The 24078-nt window shown below is 40.1% G+C and overlaps 2 protein-coding genes across 11 annotated transcripts in view; both read left to right on the plus strand.

Annotated features, from left to right (window-relative positions):
• Window positions 1-9294, plus strand: part of USP10 (ubiquitin specific peptidase 10) — a 71201-nt gene extending 61907 nt beyond the window's left edge. For 3 of the 6 annotated variants that reach the window (XM_039503330.1, XM_039503329.1, XM_039503332.1), the window contains 4 exons: window positions 229-394; window positions 3517-3661; window positions 5088-5153; window positions 8239-8426. In XM_039503330.1, the coding sequence (XP_039359264.1) occupies window positions 229-394; window positions 3517-3661; window positions 5088-5153; window positions 8239-8426 (565 nt within the window). Of the gene's footprint in view, window positions 1-228; window positions 395-3516; window positions 3662-5087; window positions 5154-8238 lie in introns of all 6 variants that reach the window. The other 3 variants (XM_039503328.1, XM_039503333.1, XM_039503334.1) reach the window with 1 other exon arrangement.
• An 8358-nt stretch (window positions 9295-17652) lies between these two features.
• CRISPLD2 (cysteine rich secretory protein LCCL domain containing 2) overlaps window positions 17653-24078 on the plus strand; it is a 40312-nt gene continuing 33886 nt past the window's right edge. The window contains exons 1-2 of one of the 5 annotated variants that reach the window (XM_039503601.1): window positions 17653-17836; window positions 18459-18715. The gene's annotated coding sequence lies outside the window, so the exon portion shown is untranslated. Of the gene's footprint in view, window positions 17837-17870; window positions 18099-18203; window positions 18250-18458; window positions 18716-20421; window positions 20441-21182; window positions 21201-24078 lie in introns of those variants that run through there. The other 4 variants (XM_039503599.1, XM_039503602.1, XM_039503603.1 and 1 more) reach the window with 4 other exon arrangements.

A 24078-nucleotide genomic window follows, 5' to 3' on the forward strand; every position in this document is an offset into this window, starting at 1 on the left:
TGGGGGTGGCGACAGGCAGCCCAGATGTGCCTACTTTTAAGATACAATATAGGTACTGTACAATATTTGCTTTTTTTATTTATTTTCTTTTGGTCTCTGTTGCTGCCTGATTGGTTACTTCAGGTTTCACATGGTGTCTGGTTGACCAGTTAGTATGTAACTCTGTCGTTCATATCTTTGAGGTTCTATTGTAAATCTAATATTCAACATTGTTTCCTATTTCTGTAGATCTGTGGTTTACCAGCAGAGTTCTAAGGAGTCTGCCACTCTGCAGCCATTTTTCACTCTACAACTGGATATCCAGTCTGACAAGATACGCACAGTCCAGGATGCATTGGAAAGCTTGGTGGCAAGAGAATCTGTCCAGGGTTACACCACAAAAACCAAACAGGAGGTGTGTTCTGGTCTTGTCTGCTGGACCTTTTTATAGTCAAACATTACATTTTTAAGGGCTTTTCATACAGCTGTTGGCTTTTCACTAGTTGCTTGAACATTAATCCTCATGTTAAGAGGTACTAACCTTGCAAGGTATAGTACAAGTGTCAAGTGGGTACTACATATTTAACACACACAGTCAAGGTCACTCAAACAAGAAGACACACTAACTCTGTTAAATGAAATCATTGACAGTAAATCAATGTATTTGCTGAACTGGTGTAATAGTTGGTTTGGGATTTTGGGGCCGGGAGAGGCATATAAATTAAATTCACTCTGTTTGAGAAGTGGTAACGTACTGTCATAAGGAAAACAATTTTTCACTAATTTTAAAGCACAGAAGCTCAGGTGACCTGGGCGTTGCCAGACACTCCTAATAAGACAGACGTGCTTCAAAATGTTGGTTGGTTGAGAGTATTTCCTGGCTTTTGAAGTAGATATTTATAACAGTCTCATGACTCAGAACGCTGACCTGTGTTGCTTTCTCTTCTTGGGTTAGAAGGAACAGCCTGGTGACCATCCATAAGAAAAATTCTCAAACTTTTTTTGTACTATGAGCCTCATTTAACTACGATAGCATAATATCCATGTGAAAACTACAACAATTGTTCTCATGCAAAAGCTATATTGGGAAAGCACCATGTATCCAGCCAGCTCTCTGTGCATTGCAGTTTGGCAGTTTCTGCTCTTGAATGATGGGATGTATTATATTTTGCTTTGAGTTTCCTCACGCTATTCTCATCCCTTTCTCCATCTGCGTGTGAGTAAAGTATTTACTGTGTGTGAGTAAAGAATTAGTATCTACATAGTCGCATCTGTGCATGGTCAACAGAAGGTGCTCAGATTGAAATACCATGTGCAGTGTGTTCCTAATTAACTTAGACAAAGAAGCAAAAGGGGCCTTTGAACAAGGCATTGTGTCCATATATTTTACCTACCTCACTGTTTATCTAAACATTCAGAATATAATTGTGACCTGGAAAATGAATGGAAAACTATTTTCCTTGAAAAGTTATAGGTAGACAGACAGCTTTTGTCTGGATTATATATCTAGTCCTCTAGTAGGAGTAGAAGTGCAAAAATATTTTAGGGATTTCTTCTCATGTGGAAGGAACATTTGCAATGCAAGCTCATCATAATTTACCACAAGGATTTTGTTTTGCTAGTCACTTCTTTTTGGTTTTTGCTGCAGATGGTTTTAACTTTTTTAGGGACAACCCACTGTTCAGATATGGGTTTTAGAAGAAATGGGTATTCAGTTTAGGTGCTAGTGATTTGGTCTGGTTTAGTGTCTGAATGGAAATAAAAGCATCCAAAAACGGCTTTTAGATCTTTCTTTTTTCAACAGATATTCAGGAAAAAATAGAAGATTTCGTATTACATGTTGTTGTGAGAATATTGAACGTTAATAATTCTTAGTGCATACCTAGCGGTTTACAGATGTTAGTTTTCAAAACATCATTGTGGGGAAGGCAGGTATTTCATCCACACTTTCCAGATGGGGAAAAAAACGAGATGCTTAAATAACGTCAGAAAGAGTGCCAATGTTAGAATCCATGTCCTATATTTATAACTCCCTCTTGTCCCCCCATCTTAAAGTAGTATTAGCTAAGCAAAGCTCAGAGCTCTTCAGATGGAGATTCTCTATTGAAAATCCCCAGAAACCTGATGGTTTAGTCCTCATTCTGTAACAGGTGGGGATACTAATGTAATTGTCAGGTTGAAAGAGGCTATGATGGTGTTACTCTCCTTTGTTATATTTAGTTTTAAATTTTTACGCAATATTCTGTTAAAATATGATCTTTAACGTTAATGTGAGAGCATCATTAACTGCCTCAGATTCTCAAGATTTTGAGCTACACTTTTTGTGGTTTCTCAGGTTTAGGAGTGACAACCATGCACCGTAAATATAGCTTGCCCTTCGGATTCCCTATTTTCACTTCCTCTTAAGAATCACCAAGTTTTTTTCCTTTTGAAGTTAAAAATTTTGGCGTTTAATCTCAGCCGAAGGCTTTAAAAAATCATTTTTGAGTTATGAGAAAGATGTGTCCATTAATAAAACAAAATTAAAGACAAAAAGTGAAGGCAGAAATATTACTCTAAGCCGTTTGTGTTTAGGGCAGTGGTTTTCAACCCATTGCCCGCTTGCAGCCAAATCAGCACAGAGCTGCGGCCCATGTGACATCCTCAGGGCCATACAGGTAGTATTGGATGTGGCCCACATAACATATTGTGGGCCATATATGTGGCCCATAAAGGTAAATAGGTTGAGAACCACTGGTTTAGGATGTTGCAGAGCTTCCAAGTATTTACGTTGTCCTAATATAGTAATACTAAAACATGTGTTCATGATGGAACTCAAAGCCTGCCATCTGTAAACTCTGGCTGTTCATAACTTATTTGTCAGTGCTGTGTACTTTGCAGGTAAGAGTCTTGTAGCATAAAGGAGGCACCAGAAAAACCTTCAATGGCTTTTTTGTTCCTATTTTATGTTAATCATCAGTCCTGACCTCCTTTTAATAGTTCAGTGGCTCCGGTTTCATCCACCAGTCATGATCCTTATGTGCTTATCTACATACAGAGCTGTGACATAATATGCAACTGATCTGCGTGTGATGAGTACTTGCATTGGTACCAGTATTTCCAGCACTTCAGTGTGTTAAGTAATCCTGCAAAGTCAGGCAAATAGACTGCAAGAACAAAACTAATTCATGGAAAAATGTATTTCTAAATCCTAATGTTGAGCGCCATCATTTCCATCAGCCATTTTTCCTGTTTCATAAATATATAGTTAGTCCCTAGATTAAAGAACCCCCATGGAAAGAACCCCACAGGACATTATATTATAACACTTCAGTGGGAAATGCGCTTTAGAGGCTTAAAGTACACAAACAACGGGATATTTGTCATAAAACTAACACAATACAGACACTTTCAAGTGGCATAATTTAGATCAAATTCGTGTTCTACACACATTAGTCATGTTCCGTTGCTTTTTGTTTTCAGAGGGGTTAACTTCAAGATATACTGATCCTAAAATTAAGATACAATTTTAATACATTTTTGTGTTCTTTGTATTAGGTGGAGATCAGTCGAAGGGTGACCCTAGAAGAGCTCCCTCCCGTTCTTGTGTTACACCTCAAAAGATTTGTATATGAGAAAACTGGTGGATGCCAGAAGCTTATCAAGAATATTGAGTATCCCGTTGACCTGGAAATTAGTAAAGGTGAAACTCTTAAATAAAACTTTTTCCTTTTGTTTGGAGGAAAACAGAATATTCTGTGATTTCCAAAGGGTAATAGTGAATTTTTGCAAGCTCAGTATAGGAGAGACTTTATTTTTTTCTGTTGGGTTGTTTACATGCGAAAACTCTCATAATCTAAATGAAATCTGTATTATCTTATTTTGTGTCTGTCCTAGCTGTGGATTAGGAGAATCCAGTCCACTGATGCTCCAAGCTGATGTGCTCAGGCGTTTTTTTACAGCACTTGCTGCCTGCACTGTCTTAATTTAGACCCCAGTCCTTAAAAGAACTCTGCGTAGGCAGACCCTGGAACATTTATCAGGCTCCATTGACTTCAGTGGGGGGCTCATGCAGGTCCAGTGTCCAGCTGAGTGAAACTTGTAGAATTGAGGCCTGAGACTGAAAGCTCTTCAGGGCTGAGGGATGACTGTACCATGTGTTCGTACACTGCCCTCCCTCAGCTGATTGGAGTACCCTGGACAAGGCTGCTGTTATTCAAATAATGAATAAAAATACTTCAGCTCGGAATCCATCCAAAGAGGTGGTAAAAGCACCATAATAAAAACCATTGATTAGGCTGGAGAGGAGAAATGAGAAACTTTTTTTAAGACAAACTAAAATCAAACTGAAAACCTCAAAGCAATCAAATAGGTAGGACAGATTTCAAGTGTTAATGCATTATAAAGTTTCTTCAATTTTTAAATGTTAAGATCTATTCATTTTACAAAGTGTGTTTTCTATATAAACACCAGAATAATATGTGTACCTTGCTGCATTGAATCTTTTTATTCTGACATTCGCAGTTCAGTCAACCAGTGGTTCAGATTGACCAATATTTTTTTTGCTGTCTGCAATATGTTCCAAGCTACCTGGAAATTGCAAGGCTAATTATGTAGAGATACAGTAAATACATCATTTATAATGTATCAGATAGTATGATTTGATCTTGAGGGTTTTGTTTTTAATACATACTCTGGGGAAAGGGGTGTTGAAATCTGTAAAAGGTGTGTTACAGGCTGCTTTGGTCAAGCAAGACAGGCAACTGCTGTATTCTGTACAGTCACTGGAGCTTACAGGCTCGCCCTCTCATCCTCCAACAAGAGGCATGGCAGGGGAGATAACTAGTGTCTTGGCCCTTTTCCCCCTCTCCTCTGTTTCCCTGGGGTAGCTTTGAATGGTACTCTGGTTTGAAACCCCATAGGCAAAGGCAGGTGCTCTGGCAGCAAGAAACTAGAAGTTGACCCCCTTGTCTCCCACCACAGAAAAGACTCCGGTTTCAGCCATTTCTTTGATGTAGGAAGCTTCAGATGAAAAACGATTTGATTCTTACTTGGAAATAAATGTTCACCTGACATCTGTTAACACAAAAGTTTTTAGCTTGTTAAAAATGTTGCTTTTGCTTTTTCAGAGTTACTATCTCCAGGTGTGAAAAGCAAGATTTTTAAAGGCCAAAGAACCTACCGGCTCTTTGCAGGTATTTAGCCATTTATGTCACTCTATCCCAAAATATTGCATTACATATAGGAATTCTGGTTGTGGAAATGTAGTTACTGCTGGCGGATTATAAAATGTTTACTTTAAATTAAAGTGATGTAACTTGCAGGGGTAGTAAGTTCTAGTGTAAAGTGACACATAAGTACTGAATATTCATATTATGTGATTACTGTCACATTGTTTCAGCTTCTGCCTAAGTAACATAGGATCACAGTTCTGTACCAGATCCATCCTGCACAGGGTATACAGATACTTGCTTTTCAATGAAAGAATGCAGACTGCAAAACTTCTGTTAAGATGCCTATAGGTCTGCTCTGTCTCAAGTGGTGTACATCAATATTCATTTTTTCTCAACGGGGTTAAATTTTAAGTATCAACTCCTCCGTGAGTATTATTCATTTATGATGACACTTAACACAAATTGTATAGCATAACTGTTATTGATGATGAATTGGTGTTGGTGACATGCAACTTGAATGGTAAATACATCTTGCATAGCCAGAAGAACATCTACAACTTTAATATAGCTATATTTGACACATACCACTGATTTGTAGGGTAACTTTTCAAATGTCTTTTAAAATTGCCACTTTGATGTTGGTTCATTGCATGGTTCTAAACACTTTCAAGATGAGTACGTCTGACAATGTATGAATAGCATATTGTATGACTATAGAGGTGCCACTGAGTTGGATGTTGGAGTGACATTTTTATGGTCGGAATATATTGAAGTACCAGATGAAAGCCTGTTATTGCTATTAAAGACTGGAAACTGGTATAAATATTCCGAAGCATTTTATTAATAAACAAAACATTAATCTCTACAGTTTTTAAAAACTCTACCTAGATTAGTAAGATTTGCACCTGCTTATTTGTATTAGCATCAGAAGAAAAAGCTCGGGGGACTGGAGCTTTTCACTTCTAGGTTACCAGTTTAGTTTCAGCCCTGGTGGGCTTGTGTGATGAGGTGGTTTGGATCCAGTTCTGTTTAGGTGGTATAACCAGGTTACAGAAGGTACCATCAAGACTGGAAATCTCAGCAGAGGGCAGTAGTTACTTTAGTGGAACAATTCTCACCTCTAGGGTGAGCTTTCCAAGACAGGGTTGGAGAGCCTGGATAAAAACAGTATGAGGAAATTTGCATTGCCACTGCCTCATCTTTTGTGCCTGTTCTGTAGATGCACACCATTTCAGTCTCCAGTTCATTGTTGTTAGTCCAGAACTTCACACACACAGCATGCACTACTTGTACAAAATTTTAATGATTAAAAAGAGGAATTTTTTTAGAATTAAAGATATTTCTCATTAGAAATATAACAAGAGGTTTGCCTAAATATTCTTCTGCAGTAAGATAAAATACAAACTGCATCCTAGAAAATCTTATAGGGTAGTTTCTGTCTTAAAGAAGTCTTGAAATATACCAATAATTTAGAATGTGTATACTGTATACCATAAATCATGCCTGTCTACTTTTGCTTAACTTAAAGTACTCGTAATATGTATTTGTCTTCATAGAAGTGTAAACAAAATCAGAGTAAGTTTAAAGTGTGGTTCAACTCTGAAAGGTAGACTGTGAAAATGACACTTTTGTACCACTACTTGTGTTTACTGCTTTGTTTACTCCTCTTAGCATTGCAGAGACAAACATAGAATAATAGAATATCAGGGTTGGAAGGGACCTCAGGAGGTCATCTAGTCCAACCCCCTGCTCAAAGCAGGGCGAATCCCCAACTAAATCATCCCAGCCAGGGCTTTGTCAAGCCTGACCTTAAAAAACCTCAAAGGAAGGAGACTCCACCACCTCCCTAGGTAACCCATTCCAGTGCTTCACCAACCAAACATAGCTAACAGAGTGAGCTAGATTCTGTTCCTCCTTATGCATTATTACCAAAATTATATACCAATATAATTCCAAACAGTTACACCTGTGCAACCCCAGTGAAAGCAGTAAAAATCCACAGATGTAGTAGATAGCACAATTTGAAGATGAGGTAGTTTCCACAATATCAAATGGACCTAATTTTGCTTCAGAACATATTACAGGTGGTGACATTCTCAGAATAAAGAATCCAACTTGGTTCCATGTTGAGATTGCAGGATTGGCACTCACAAAACTAACTTGTAAACTAAGCACATTCAAGTGCTTAGTATACAATGATTCTTATGGAATCAGTTTTGTAGAGTGGAACCATACTTAAAGCAAAATTAAATGGGTTAGATGGGGAGTTTATGTTTGTAATAGAGACTTTTGAACAGAGTTCTGATATTGTAAAGTTTCATAATGTCCTCTTGTATATGAAGACTTGAGGTTTGATGATTAGATATGAGCGAAGGTTGACTCAGAGGCTTCTGGTTTAAGTCACAGAGATGTCTGATACTAGGTATTGCATAATATCTACTTTGATCTGTGAACAATTAACTTGAGATCATATTGACTTGAAATGACAAATAGCAACAAACTGGACGTGTAGGAGATTTCAAGCAGTTATGTTTGTTCTCAACTATTTACTAAGTTTGTCAGCACTAAATGAATTTTCTGAAGCTATGTTGAATTGTTGCAGGAAGATGGTCTATCAATCCCATTGGTCTTTTCCTGTGAAATAAATCCTTCCCTGAAAGCCATGTAGTAAATTAAAAATATCAGTCTTAGACCTTTGGGACACTTGATCTTAAGGATATTAATTTTCACTTCTTTAGAATCCTGAGTTTTTGTGCTGCCAGTGAAAAATCACTAGCATCACAATAGATTTTTCCCTTTGTAAGTAGATAAAATTATGACAGTATTTTCTGTCGTCGTATAGATAATGCTGTTATAACTTTATATTTGCAAAGGCATTTCTAAAGGTTTTAGTGGCGACCACTGTATAAGCATAACTTCAGTACAGGATAGCATGTAAACATGCCACTCAACATGTAGTTAAACGCTTCAAAAAATAATGTTCTTGATTTCATGTGAGTTGGAAAGTTTGTTTGAATTATGAACTTAAACAAAGGAACATCTTAGTAAATTTGTATTCCTGTTTTGTTTCCAGTGGAAGTATAAACATTAACTTCTCTCTTTGTAGTTGTCTATCATCATGGAAACAGTGCAACTGGTGGCCATTACACTACAGACGTCTTCCAGATTGGTCTTAATGGCTGGTTACGCATTGATGACCAGGCAGTCAAAGTGATAAATCAGTACCAGGTGGTGAAGCCGTCTGCTGAACGCACAGCCTACCTCCTGTACTATCGCCGAGTTGACCTGCTGTGAAACTTCCCTCTTTATGCTGTGTGTGCAAGATACCTGCTTTGTAGAACGCCAACTATCACTAACTTTTTTCCTCCTTTAAATGCTCGTTTGAGTGAATCCTTTTTTCCCTTGCAACTATGGGCTAGAGTGAAAAAGGAAACTACCTTGGGGGTTGTGCACAACATAGTTTGTGTGTTGACTTTTGACTTTCCAGAATGAAGTCATTTGGTTGAAAGACTCAGTCTCACAAATCACAAAAAGATAAAATATCTCTGAGTTAATGCTGAATCCTAAGATGATAAAGGGGGTTTGCATTTGATTCCCACTTTCGAATTGCATAGTAGAAGAAAACCCTGCACCAGCAACAAAACTTGTAGATTTCTGTGAAAATAAGTTTTATCTTTACTTAAATAAAAAAAACTAAAAAAAAAAAAAAACCTCTCTGCTCCCCCAGTAGTTTTTGATAAATGGTAAAACATGAGCCAGAGGGTATCAGGAGACAATGGTTCTATGTGCTTCAAAACAATGTACAAAATGGAGAGTTGCTGGTTCCTAATAGGAAAAAAACCACATTTTAATAATTGTGCGATGAGAAACTGCTTAAGTACACATTGCAGATCAAATATTTGGAGTTAAAATGTTAGTCTATATAGATGGGTGATTGTAACTTTATTGCTATTAAGAGATTTCAAACTGCATTTATGCTTCTGTGTACACAAGATTTTAAAAAATGGGCAAAATAATGAAGATTGATATTTCTTTAAGTCTGCTTTGTTTAATTTTGCTGTCTGCTCCCCTATAATGTTGAGTTCCTAATTGTACACAGTTTAGTGATATCTAGGAGTATAAAGTTGTCGCCCATCAATAAAAGTCACAAAGTTGGTTTAAAGTTGTGGGTTGTGTTTCTTTTACTTTGAGTGTAAATTTCAGTTGTGGAAACTCTAGTCTAGAGTTACTATGCATTTTCTAATTCGAAATAATGCTATGATACTCATGAAAGCATAATCATTACCTTAGTTAAAAAAAACGCATACCTACTAGGTCAGATGAGTTTTGCATTTAAAAAAAAAAAAAAAAGCAAATTGCAGGAAAAAGTGTATTTTCTCCACTGTTTTCCCGTCGTATTTTTAAAATGAAGTAGCTGCTTTATGTTTTTAGGCTTTATGTTCCAGGAAATTTCGGTAGCATTTTCTTAAGCTGCCTAGATTTCTCTTTTCACTTTTTCTCTCTTTGTCTGGCACAGGCAGGACACTTGCTTTCCATATAACTTCTCTGTGATTGTGCTGCTTTTTACTTTTTGTTGAAATAACTGTACAATTTGCCTTTTTAGTAGCTCTAAGGTGTTCATAGCTCACCTATTAATATAGTATCTGGTCACCTTTTTGTTGCTATCCGTTTGGCTTTTTCATTAAAAGGCAATTAACCATGTATTTGTACAGCGCCTATCGCAATGGGGTTCTGGTCCAGGGTTGGGCTCCTATTTACTACAATAATACAAGTTATTAATAATAAGAAGGGGCTTTGGTAACCACAGCCACAAAGGAGGAGTGGTGGGAAAGTGTTAATCACAGCTTCAGCTTTCAGGATCTCTTCAGGGCTGATCCGAAGAGGTGCCCTTCAATGTTCATGGAAGTTAATCGGGCCCTTATGTCTACACAGTCATTCAGTGAGGAGCATTAAAACTTTAGCTTTGAGAAAATATTGGGTGCCTCTCTCAGTAGAATTTCATTTAAGTCTCCCTGATACTGAGAAAACATGTTGAATAGGAGAGGTTGAAAGTGACTTAAAAAGAATTAACACACACTCTATGCTCAAACGTGATCCTCAGTCTTTAACATATTTCTTTCATTTAAACATTAAAAAGAAGTAAAAATTGTATTTCCCTTAGCTGCAAGTGTCTGTTACAAATCTTTCATTAGTCATATAATTATATTCAGTGAAATTGGAAGAAAACTTTAATTTGGATGTTATAAAACCAAGTCTTGACTGTTTATCCTCTAACATTTTAAGAAAGAAGTAAGGATGTTCCCCTTGATTTGGCCAGATTCAAGTTGGGTAACCACATTCTCCCTACCAAAGTTTGCACTCTTGCTTCAATTGGATTCTTCACTTTGTGTTGAATTGCTGGGAGGAATTGCTGTGCACTGTTCAACTGCCGGTGTCTTCCATCCCAGAGGTGGGGGCGTTTTACAATCCTGCCATATAGTTTGTATATTATATACTGAGAGTGTTTTGGATGTAAGTTGCTATACAGATGTTTGTTGGAGCTGGTTGGAAAAGTTCTAATGAAACTTATTTCCTTTGGAATTTGCTGAATTGAAACCTAAGCGCTTCGTGAAGACAGTTTGATTTTGACGAAATTCCACCAGAAACCAAGCAGGATTCCTGTGGAATCTGATCTGCCAGATAGGTTTCCTGCCAGTTCATGTACCTGGCAGACTGCCCCAGAGCCAGGACTCCTAGATATGGGCAGAGAATATTCTTCTTTGATGGAGAAATTTGCAAATTTTGAACAAAAATCACTTGTAAAGTTGTTGAACCATGGTCACTAGTCAATGTAAGTCAGGCTGAGCCATTAATTCTGCAGTTAAAAATTTCCTATGTGGATACTAGTCATCCTAATATGGAGTTATTAGAACTGGACACACAGTGAGAAAATAATCTTATTTCACTTAAAACCTGATCCAGCAAAACAATGAGACTATTCACAGGCTTAAAGACAAGAGCATACCACGATCACATTAATCCATCCATTATATTAAATACATATATAACATTTCACATTATGTGCCTGCCCGTCCTCCCTTTGTTATAATGTTATAATTCCCATTAATATCAATGGTGCACAAAATTAGACCATTTTACTAGCACTAAAAATATTGTGTAGATCCCACTTGTAATTAACATACACTTTAATCCCACAAACCTGCACCAAGCTTTTCCTATGTCAAATAAATCTGAAACAAACCCAGAGTTGAAACGTGAAACAGACATAAGTTTACATTCCTTTTTTCTGATGATAGTGGTGATTCTTATTACTTTAAATAGCTCATGACATTTTTTGTATGTATATATAGTCTGTCTCTAGTAAATGTAGGTTATTCTATAAAACCAAGGCTATGTCTACTTATAAGAGACTTGCCCATAAGAGACTTTTCACAAAAACTACACTATAAATCAGTCTTGCAAAAGAATCTGGAGCTCCTTTAGCTGAGGTTACTTGGAGCCGTGTCAAGTGATGTTTTAGAAAATATTGTGATAGAATTTCCTCTTTCACAATTTTATTACAAACACAATGTAAAAGTGAAGTACAGTAGTCACTGATTCTGCATATTCATGTCCGCTCTATAATTTTCTTGCTAAACTAAAATGAGAGATTCAGTAGAAGTGGTTTTTTTTTTCTTTTTGTTTTAAGAACTGGCAGTGATTAATTTCAGGTGTAAAAACAAATGTTCAATGTCTGTTTGTATGAAGTAAACTTCCATAGGTCTTTTTTTTAAATTTAATTTGCACTAAGGATGTTGCACATACAATTGTTGATGAAACCTGTGCAATGAGTTACTCAAAGAAGTCAGTGAAAAGCATGTAGCAACATCTGACATTACACAACCACAATTTTTATTTTCTGTTACTCTACTCTCCTTGTTTTTGAACAGTGTGTATGTCCTTGATTTCTATCTGTAACTGATAATGTCAAATGCATCAGAGCTAAGTGTTATAATTATTTAGTGATGTTCTTAAAGCAGATTTTAACCTTAGAAGAAAACTGGCTTGAATGCAAAAAAAGGCCAAGATTTTCAAAAACAGAAGCCTGAAAATAGGGCTCCTGAATCCTATACTTGAAAAATCTTGGTCTAAGTATAAGCAATCAGAGCATGCCAGAAGTTCATACTGAAACAGGCTGTTTAGGGGGTGATTTTTTCAGAAGAGTGACCTACAAACAAAAGATGGGATTTTTCAGGAGACTGTCACATTTGGAAAATTCTAACCCTAGTGAATTAGTCAAAAAGTCCAGCATATCAGAATATTGATTAAAGAAAATAAAGAACAGTTCAGATAAGTGCTATGCGGTAAGTATGTGTTTTAATAACTGTTGAAATAGCATTTCATTGTATCGTTGCTTTGTGAAATACTTAGCCACCTCCATAGGCTGGCTACCTATATACCATTATGCCTCAGCCCAAGATTTTTAAGGTACTGGAGGAGCACCATGGAAAACCACTGAATTAATCCTTTTATGAAGTATGTTTGAAAGTCTTTTTATTTCAGACAGTCTTTGGGAAGCATCTTGGTTATGTGTTTTAATTAGAATATTTCACTCTCCTATAGGGCCATCCATCCAAGGCTACTCTTTCATGAATTTAGTTCCAGACTGGTCCTTTGCTATCTGTCGTTACTGTTCTCTCCCAGTTTGCAGATAGAGGAGCAGAGGTTAAGTGACTTGCTTCATAATCCATACAACTAATACCAATAGTGAATATTTTGTTTTTGTTTTTTGGAAGGGATTTGTACCATGGAAACTGCAGAAAGTCAGCGAGTAGTGTATTGCTTTGGGGACACAGGTATTAGCCTGTAGTGCGAAAACCAGAAACAAATAGAAATACTTTCCCCTCCATCTCAGTTAATTCTTGTATTTGTAATTTGTTACTTGTAAATCCATTCATGCAAAACCTTTTAAATCACTGATGGAAAACTTTTTAAGAGTTTTGGTAATGATTTTTATTGACCTAAGAGAAATATTCATATAGAGTAATTTTGAATGGATTCTGCCATGCCCATATAGCTCACGCTTTTCAGTCTCATGCTAAGCATGGTTTGGGCCTTTTCATTTCTCTAATGGGAGGCTGCCATGGGAAATCCAGGATGCTGAAGTAGTTTTCATGAGTCAGCCATGTGAGTCAGTCCTGACCAATACCTCAGCATGGTGATAAGGACATTGTGTTGCTGGGGCTGTGATCATTCCTTAAACAAAAAAAAAACAAAAAAAACCACGCCTGGCCTAACCATTCCTGGCCATTAAAAATCCCCTGACACCCTTCTCAAGAGCAGGGGCGCTAGCTCTGAAGTTGTAGCCAAGTTGGTTAATCCTATTCCAGTTGCCAAACATCTGCAGTTTTAAATGAATTTGGGTTGTGTTCATTTCATTAATGAATGACACAAACTGTTGCAACCTAGGACTTCACGCTCCAGGGCTATTTGGAATGTCATGGTGACTGTTGGAACAGAACATCCTGCTCCAAAAATGCAGGCCATACCACTGGAGAAGATGGAGCATCTGTGCTGTTAGCTGTGTATGGCCCATGGTTTACAGAGGTGTAGGTCTGAGTCTCTCCAGTAGAGTGCAGTGGTGTCACACACACTGAATGGTTTATTACTAAAGTTCTAAACTACTGCAGAAAATTTCGAATCCACTTAACTGTTGCAAAACAATAGCTGGTCACACAAAGTTCTTGCCATAAGAAATGTTAAGCGCATATTTTCATTTTGAATAGAAATTCACTTTTTAAAAGTTCTTGGCATTATATGTTGCAGAGAGATCTATGGGTAATTGTGCATTTTATTTTGTTAGCTTTATGATATCGGTGACAGCAGGAGATTATGGTGGTTTACATCTGAGCAAATTTATAATTACACTCTTTTTCCTTCTTGGGCAAAATCTCTGAAGGTGGGAGAGTCGGGGAAGCTTTTCCCAACTTCTTGCATCTGCAAACTTTCAATGGAAATTCACATAAATAGGCTTTCTTGCAGGTTAGTCTAGTGGGGATTACGCAGATTTGGGAGCATCCCCCATGCTGTTTCTGCTCATGATCATTGTCTTCCAAACTGATCAGAAGAAGGAGAGTATTTGGGGGCCTCCATTTATGTTTGAGAATGGTTAATACATATATTGAGTGTGCTGTGGCCCAGAAATTATAAGATCCATGAGGAAGAGATTGTCTTTGTTACTTGTAGCTTAGCACAAAGAGGTCTTGATTTTCTGATTGGGGTCCCTAGGTGTGCACACTTTCTGTTATGACAGACTTGAATCAAAAACCCATCTCAGTACACTAACGTGCCTCCTATGTGAGCATACATTTGAATTAGAAATGGAATATAATCCTGTTTGAGTCTAAAATCAAGGCATGGTGTTTGCATGTTAAACTGAGAGTAAAATAACTGAAATATGTCTTTGTTTCTGTTTGGCTGTTACAAAAAAAGGGTTTTCTTATATATTCAGTCCCATTGTGTGGCTTTTCTTGCATATGAACCAGAGAAGTTATAATCAAGACCATAATAACTATGAAGTGAATGGGTAAAAATAACTTCTGATTTGTTTTGGCATTGGCTGAATGTAGGACTTGAAACAGCTGAATGAAGACAAAATGAAAATTCTAACAACGTGTGAAGTGTCGGTTTTGTCTACAACGTGTAACTTCCAACTCCTTCCACAGCCACAACAATCACCTCTTAATCTGAAGTGAATCAAGGCTTAGCAGCAGCATATGTGCCAAAGAAATCAAGGTTTGATTTGCACCAGATAGGAAGAGTCTTGTTTCTGGCACGTTTGTTTTCGGAATCAGATATATTTGGATATCTGTCCACATTATGGAAATCCAGCCTCTTTTAGTCATTTAACAGTAGCCACAAAAGAGACTTGAATATTTTGGACTCCTGGGAAAATACTTGCAGAACGTGATGCAATCTAGGCAACTATCTTCTCTCTTTGATCCTTCACAATAAACGTGCCTGTTTATCATCATGTCGTTCCAGGTCCATGGAAACACAAAGTGGTCCAAATTCATGTATTTAAGTCCATCGACTTCAGTGAGCTTACATCAGGGACAAACTTCATCCACTGAATTTGTATAGCTCAAAAATATCCAGCAGAATCCCAGTGGAGCTAAGTAGTAGAAGTATGTAGACAATATAATGTTCCACCTCTTCATACTTCACCTGAAATGGGCCCTAGGTCGCAAGTGATAAGTTTAGTGGACTCATCTTAGTCCATAGTACCACTGGATACAGTTTCTGGACTTGCCTGATGAAGCTAATTGTACATATCAAAGGAATACGTCCCTTAAAGCAGGGGTTCTCCAACTGGGGGTTGGGACCCCACAGGGAGTTGTGAGGTTATTATGTGGGGGGGTTGAGAGCTGTCAGCCTCCACCCCAAACCATGCTTTGCCTCCAGCATTTATAATGGTGTTAAACATATTTTAAAGTGTTTTTAATTTATAAGGGGGGGGTCACACTCAGAGGCTTGCTTTGTGAAAGGGGTCACCAGTACAAAAGTTTGAGAAAAGTTTGGGGGTAGCTCAGTGGTTTGAGCATTGGCCTGCTAAACCCAGGGTTCTGAGTTCAATCCTTGAGGGGCCACTTAGGGATCAGGGCAAAAATCTGTCTGGGGATTGGTCCTGCTTTGAGCAGGGGGTTGAATTAGATGACCTCTTGAGGTCCCTTCCAACCCTGATACTCTATGAGAGTCGCTGCCTTAAAGCATCAAGAATAGGGAGATGGGTAATTCTGTTCAGACTGAATCACTGGAAAGGGTTAATTCACAGCAGGGATGTGTGGGAATTACAAAATCACACATTCTGCCTGGATCTGCAAATTATTTGAAAATTGTGGTGTTTAAATGAATTAATCAACTTTCTGGTAATACTAATGCAGCATCCTTAAGAGGCAGATGACTCACTGTGCCAGAGCAGTGTGTGGTTTGTACCACTTAAGAGACTAGTGCTCAGACTGTCTTGGGAATTGGAGCCTTGTCACGTCTCTGGATTTGGATGATTCTGAGTGGTTGCCATTGTAGGGGGGAACTAAAAAGAGGTCAGTGGGCCTAATGCTGTTGAGTTGGTGAAAAGGGGTTATTCAGTGAACTTAGCAAAACCATCAGTCCTGGAAGAAGCTGTGGAGCAAGAACATTAATTCAAGAAAAATACAGTGCTATCTATGACTTCAAAGTAACTACGGCTACCTGTCTTCCACTCTAGTCTGTCTAGTGTCCTGTTCATCAGAGCATCCGAGCATCAACACATTTTGGGTTAAGGCTGAGATTTTCAAACATATCCAAAGTCCACTGAATTTCTATTAGCAAGATAGAGCTGTGGGCTACAGATAAGGGGCCATATGCCATTGTTTTACATCTGGAACTCCTTTAAAATAAACCAAAATGTTATCCAAATACAAATAGAAAAGGACTGACCTGACAGAGCGGATAATATTGTGACCTTCATCTTAGATTTTTCTTAAGAAGACTAGGTGCTCTGCACCCATGTTGTTCTAAAGAGAGACACTGATAATGCTTGCCAGTGGATCTAATTATTTAAAAAGCCAATGCAGACTGGATGTCATGCTTGATTTCTGTAATGCAGACAGATATCCAGACAGATTGGATTATGAAAACAAGATATCACCACTTCTCAAAAAAAGCTTAGCTCTGAAAAATGGCAAAAAGCCAAGAGTGACTAAGCAAAGACGTCTATAGGAGTCAACATTTAAGAGAGGGGGTTCCCCCCACATGTAAATTGCCCACTATACTGGATGGAGTGGCCTTGTTTATTGTTTAATGACGATGGTGTTTCTAATAATCCATATATCAAGTATGATAAATCTATTTTTGATGTGCAAGCTTTGCTGTGTTTTAAATGTATAGTTCTTTGAAGAATATCCTGGGAGTTGCAGTCTTCAAACCAGTATTGACTGGATATACTATCGACTGTTGAAAAGAATAAAACTCTCAGGATATTGGTCAGCAGTTTTAAACAGAAAATGATTCAGACTGTTTTAAAGAGACCATGGCTGTTTCTGGTGTGGGTGTATTTGTGTGAGCTGTATTTGTGTGTACACATACCAACATTTTTTGCCTCGATCCTTCTGTATTTGAATGCCCCTGGACAGAGTGAGTAAGGGACTCTCATTCAACCAATACATTGACATTACTGGTTTGTTTCCCCAGCCCTTTCAAATCCTCTTCTGCCCAAACCATTCCCTTTGACAGTCCCCAAACCCCTGTTTGGAACAACGCATTGCTCTGAACTCCACAGGGTGGCTTCCTAGCCATCAGTCACAGTTATTTTGTTGTTTCTTCTTTTTTAAATGAAAGGGAACCGGGACTGGCAGCGCCTCTCTGCGGAGCTAAGTACACAGGCGCTTTGGAAACATCCCTGTTACAGTCTGCAAGTGCAGTCCAGCTCTGCACTCACCTAACCTGAACGCTGACCTGCACCACCCACCAGTAGTCAGTTTCAGGCCTGCAATGAGGGCTCAGTAACTGCGGAGGAGCGCCCCCTGGCGTCTCTCCTGGGACGCAGACTAGTGGGACGGCGACGGGAGAGAAGTGACAGCAAAGCAATGGGAGATGAACTGAGATTTGCAACCGTTCAATTGTGATTTTCATTCTTGCAGCGGTCCCCTACCTCTCCCCCCTCCTCCACCGAAGCATACTCGCAGGTCTCTCGTTTGGCTTCGTTTATAAGGCAGTTTGGTTGCAGGGCTTTACGCTGCGCCCCCCTCTTTCCTCCCTCCCTTTGAATCTAAATTGGTTTGTTTTGCAGTTAAAGCCTTTCCTTTGATTTCTCTCCCCCCACTCCCTTTCTGCTGCGGGCAGGAGGCTCTTGCTTAGCTGGGGCTCGCATTTCCTCTCTCTCCTTCGCAGCCAGGAGCTCCGGAGCAGGAGGAGCCGCAGCTTCGACTGATCCCTGGAAAATTACGAGTTAGTGGTTTGGGTTTTTGTTTTTGGGCTGTTTTTTTAACTTCAAGGGCTGCAGCTAAGTGGTCTCCTTGGATTTCACTGTTGAATTCCATCCGAGTCCAGAGCCCCGTCTCTCTGGCCCCATTCTTGTAGCTGGTTTCGTGGAAAAGTTGTAAATTATCATTTGGTTTTAATTATTGGTCCCTCTTCCCCGCGTCTCTGTCTCCTCCTCCGTCGCCCCCATCCCCCCCCCGTTTTGTGTGTGTGTGTGTGTGTTATTACTCCGTTTGGTAGGGCGATTCTCAGTTTTCTTGGGCTCCATGGTATCTCCCTGCTGCCGTGAGAGATTTGATGACACCCTCTATTTTTTCCTTTTCTCAGAAAATAAAGAGCAGTTGCCAAGATCATAGAGGGCCAAGAAATGATCATAACCCCGGAGAGTATAAATATCGCTGACGAAGTTGTGTGAGAACAGCATTCATCGCTACCAGCTGCGCTGAGACCTTAGCATTCATTGCACCTAGTGATAGCTGTCATTTCCCTCCCTCCCTGTTGGTATATTTAAAATATATAATTTATTTTCCACAAGCAGGTTTTTGAGGAGTTTTAGCTTCTGGTGGACTTGCTGATTTTGAGAGGTAAGTGTTAAGTTTTAGCACTGGATTTTTGACTGTTTTAAACCTTTTTGTGTGTAACAAAAATCTCTGTGTTACAGATGTGTATGTTTAATAACGTCTCCAAAAGATTGTGTGACACAAAATTGCACTTTACTAGTAAAGTTCCATTTATAAATTGTTCATAATAGGTTAATAAAGTAATAGATGTTACATAAATTGTATTACTAGTGTTATAGACAGTTACGTATAAGTACATAGGTGGAAGGTGTCGTTGATAATTATAATCAGACCTGTTGGATGCTATAACCTCTAATAGTCTGACCATTTATTAAAATACCTACCGATTTTTCTTAAACTTTTATAACTATATATATATATATGAGCTATTTATTATATTTATAAATCTAAACTGGGTCTGTGACTAAACCTTCAAGTACTAGTAGAACCAGGTAACTTCTGTTAACAGTGTAAAAACCAACTTTTACTATGGCTTTAGGTAGAAACTCACCCTCTTGTATTACACTAGAGAGGATGATGGTAGATCAGATGTTTTATCTCTGACCTTGAAAACACAGACTTGTCAGTTTTATGTGGTAGAGAGGACAACGTGGTCTAAGTCACCGAATTTGTAATTTCACTCTGCCTATTCTGCTGGTATTATGTTTGCAGGGAAATACCCGACAACATTGTAAAGCCTCAAATATGTGCATCGTGGCTAAAAAGCCAAGGCTGCATACACAAGCATAGTGCTTGAATCCTGAGTTTATCTCCATGAGTGAAAATCTGATCCACCGCTGGCTCTGCTTTGCTCATTTTGAGTTGTTGCTGGCATCCTATGTTAACTCTTGCATTTGCCGGTTTCCTCTGCCTTCACTGTGTATAGTATCCCATGGCACTGCAAATATTTGCAGCAGTAGCATGTATAACCAGGGGGCTAATCCAACCACTTTAATATTTAACTAGGGGACACATTAGAGATCAATAAGAATAAAGCATTAAGGTTTGGTGAGGGCACCACACTGAAGCTGACTGTGTCTGTTTGCATGTGGGTTGAGTAGGGAGTTTTGCCTGGTAACTTCGAGAGGTTACCCATGCTGCTACTCTCTGAGATCAGAAGCTTTTCATTAGTCTCGGAAGTAACTTTTTGTGAACAATCTTTTCAAAGCCCATTTAAATATGACCTCCTCAGATCTCAGAAAATACTTCTTCCTTTGTCCCCAGTTATAATACACTAACTCCTCACTTAACGCTGTAGTTATGTCCCTGAAAACTGTGACTTTATGCAAAACGATGTTAAGCAAATCCAATTTCCCCATAAGAATGAATGTAAATAGGGGATGGGGGGCTAGGTTCCAGGGAAATTTGTTTTGCCAGACAAGACATTATAAACATTTACAGTGTAAGTTTTTTAAACAATTTTAAACCGTTTAATATTGTACACAGCAATGAATGATTGTGAAGCTTGGTTGAGTTGGTGGAGTAAGAGGGTGGGATATTTCCCAGGGAATGCCTTGCTACTAAATGATGAACTAGCACTTGGCTGAGCCCTCAAGGGTTAATATGCTGTTGTTAATGTAGCCTCATACTCCACAGGGCAGCATCGACTGAGGCAGGAGGGAGGAAACACAATAGATGCAGGGCAGTAGCTGCAAACACTTCCCTGCAAAAACTGAACATGATGAGCCCACGCTATCCAGCTGGAGCGCACCACTCCCTCTTCCTGACAGCACCTGCGTGGCTGCACAGGTGCTGACTTTCCAAAGTGCTGGGGGGTGCATGCATGAGTGAGAGAAAGAGACATGCATTGCCCCTTTAAGTATGCTAACCCCACTTCAAGTACGTTGCCCCTTTAAGCAGAACAGCCAGTTCAGACAGGAAGCAACAGTTTCCAGCAAGCTGCCTCATTTCTGTTCCTGAGCCCTGTCCCCCTCCTCCGCTTTGTGGAGAGGGGGTACAGAGTGGGGGGGCAGGAGAGGGGGGACATCCTGATATCAGCACCCCTCTCCTCCCCCCACACCCCCAGCAAGCAGGAAGCTCCGGGGAGCAGCTCCAAGGCAGAGGGCAGGGCAGGAGCAGCACTGCAGTGGGGGGAGGGTCACCTGAACTGCTGCTGGGCAGCTGCTGAGCCACATACCTTATAGGGAATTTAAGGGAGCTGATGGGGGCAGGGGGCTGCCGCGCCCCCCGCCATTTCTAATCCCCACAAGGAGAGGCTGCTCTTCCAGAGAATTCTGCAAACAGTGAACAAAGCAGGCAGCTGCCAAAGGATGTTATAAGGGAGCATTGCACAACTTTAAACGAGCTTGTTCCCGAATAGATCAGCAACATAACAATGAAACAACCTTAACCAGGACAATGTTAAGTGAGGAGTTCCTGTATACTTTGCCTGTGAGATGCCTTCACATCTGGACATTCAGGAGACAGTTTCTGCCGATTCACTGGTTTCTGATCAGTCCCAGATGTTAACATGGCATCGATACCATGAGCCTGATGCGTTTGAAAAGAGGTCATAGAAATGCTTCCTCCCCTCCCCTGAATAAAGCAAAAGTTTAGTCAGCTGGGACAGTGGTTGAAGTAGCTGTCAAACTTCCAACTCGCACACAATGTGCGTCCAAAGCTTATAAGAGTTTCCACAACTGGGATGCCAGGGATCTGTGCAGCCTGGAGACGCAAAGCTGAATATCTGGAGCCGTGATTCAGCAAAGCTCTCGAACGGGGGGCTGACTTCACCAGTTACTTAACTGAGTTGCTGAATTGGGGGCTGGGTGTTTTTAAGAAGAGCTTGAACACCACTCTGGGGCAAATGGATCCTAGAGGAGGGCTTGCTCTTGTATTCTTTGCCCACCCAAATTCCCATGGGCATCCACTATACAAAGGAGTGTTGTATTTGCCTGCATAATAGAACCTTGTCTTTGCCATTGTCCCCTGTTTAATTTAAATATTTCTGAGGCATCTTGTCCTGGCCACTGTCAGTGACCGGCTACTGGGCAAGATGGACCCTTGTGATCTTATAAACAGGGTAACCACCTACTGTGCTGGCATGTTTATATCCCCCCTCTGGCACTCCCTCCGTTTCACCCATCATTCCATACCCTCCTTGGTATGCCAGAGAGTTATTTGTTCAGGGAATTCCCTTCATCTGGGAAACTGGGTGCCACTGAATGTCTTTGGGCCAAGTTCTAGCCCCATTGAAATTAAATCTCACCTTGATTTTTAGTTGAAATCAGTGATCCTATGGATGCACATGCACAGAGGATGCAGTGGGTGATTTGTCTAGAGTGCTGGAAATAATACTTTCCCCGCTACCTGAAAGGCAAATACTTGAAGCAGGGACTGAATACTTAATCCTCCAACCTTAAAACTAGGTTTCAAGGCAGCCCAGTTGGGGAAAGGGGATAATGCTGTTAATTCACAAGCAGAGGAGAGGACTCGGAGAATAATGCACCATCTGTTTCAGCGGCTAGTCAACACGGTGTAAGGGCTTGAGCAAAGTAGACAAGGGTCTGTTGAGGACTTGAGATGTTGACTTCATGGCATAGTAGCAGGTTTGGTACGTCTCTGGGCCGTCAGAGGGTTCAGCTGATTCGCAAGTTGCAATTTCTGTACCTTCACTGTGTGGGGAACGGGGCCCCTGGTTAGAAAAGGGAGTTAAATGCAGGTTGGTAGGTAGAACTGCAGCAGCCTGTGCCAGCTGTCTGCTTTTGTCCACCATAGCTAAGAAGCAGGCTGCATTGAAAATTGCTCATAAGAAATAGCCACATTGTAAATAGCCATGGCAGATCATCTATATTTCAAACCTCTTAGGGAAGTGTCTGAAAGAAGGAATTGTTCCCTGAATTGAGCCAGATGGTCTACAAAAGTAACAGCTCATCCCCCCCCCCCCCTGCCCTTAGCCAGTTAGGCTTCATTTATGGAGGGGTTTGTGCCAGCAAACAAAGCTGAGAAGAGAATGAGGTTAAAACAATATTTATCTTTAAAAAAAACCTGGAAGTTGTTTGCCTTTAAGGATCGTACTGGCCTAATTCAACCTCTATTTAACCAATGAAACACTGAATGGGGATGATGCTTGCACGTTACACTTCCTCTATAAAGCAAGGAGGTATTCTAGTGAAGTAATTAAGACATTTTCTTTGCATGACTTTATCGTGATCTCCATTGCTTTAGCAAAGCCCAGCTCAACTGCTTAACACTTGCTTAGGAAAAATTTATTAGTGGTTGGTTGTTTATTTGTGTCACAGTAGCTCAGTCAGGGTTTTGGGCTACATTGTGCTAGACACATGCCGGGACAGCATAGGCCAGGGGTGGCCAATCTGAGCCTGAGAAGGAGCCAGAATTTACCAATGTACATTGCCAAAGAGCCACAGCAATATATCAGCAGGCCCCCATCAGCTCCAGCGCCTCCCGCCCACCAGTCAGCGCCTCCCGCCTGCAGCAATCAGCTGTTTCACATGTGCAGGAGGCTCTGATGGGGAGGAGGAGGGAAGAGCGAGGGCATGGCAGGCTCGGGGGAAGGGGCAGGGCCTTGGGAGAAGGGGTGGGGGGGGGCAGGGCCTGGGGCAGAGCCAGGGGTTGAGCAGTGAGCACCACCCGGCACATTGGAAAGTTGGCATCTGTAGCTCCAGCCCCGGAGTCAACGCCTATGCAAGGAGCTGCATATTAACCTCTGAAGAGCCGCATGCAGCTCCGGATCCACAGGTTGGCCACCCCTGACATAGGCCCTGTTCTCGATTTTCAGGGGGTTGACACTCCCCTTGACTTCAACTGGAGTCGTGGGAGCTCAGCACCTCTGAAAATTAGACCCTTTATGTTTTGCATTCTGAGCCTCATCATCATCAAAATAATTGTGTGCTGTGTCTGTACCCCAGCCTAAAAGGATGATGTTCACACCTGGCTGCATTTCCATTAGATTGGAAGCAAAATATTTCTAGATTTAAATATAGAGCATGCTCTGATTTGTGTGTTTCCACCATCAAAAGCAGTTCTGCTGCCCCTCTAGAGACATAACACTCAGCAAGAAAGAAAATGAATCACCTATTCCAAACATGTTTAACAATATCAAGCTGTACACGCCCCTGCTTTAAAACACGCAGTGGGGGAAGATGTAGTGGTCATTTGCAATGCTGTAAGTCTAAACAGTGAAAAATGCAGAACCATCACCTAAAGCAAATATTTGGGGGCCTATTCAGGAAAGAGCTCTAACAGCTGTCACACAAAAGGATGTTTAAAATGACAGCATTAGGGATAGTTTTGACTAGGGAAAGGCTGCATCTCTTGGAATATTCCCTCTTTGTGGAGCTGCCCTGACATACAGTTGTTCCCGTTGGCATGGTGGTTCCTCTAGTGCAAGCATCATGCAATAACATTGGAAGGCCTTTATTCGCCAC

The sequence above is a fragment of the Mauremys reevesii genome, linkage group 16, assembly GCF_016161935.1.
Source record: "Mauremys reevesii isolate NIE-2019 linkage group 16, ASM1616193v1, whole genome shotgun sequence".
In the NCBI taxonomy this organism is placed as follows: Eukaryota; Metazoa; Chordata; order Testudines; family Geoemydidae; genus Mauremys; species Mauremys reevesii.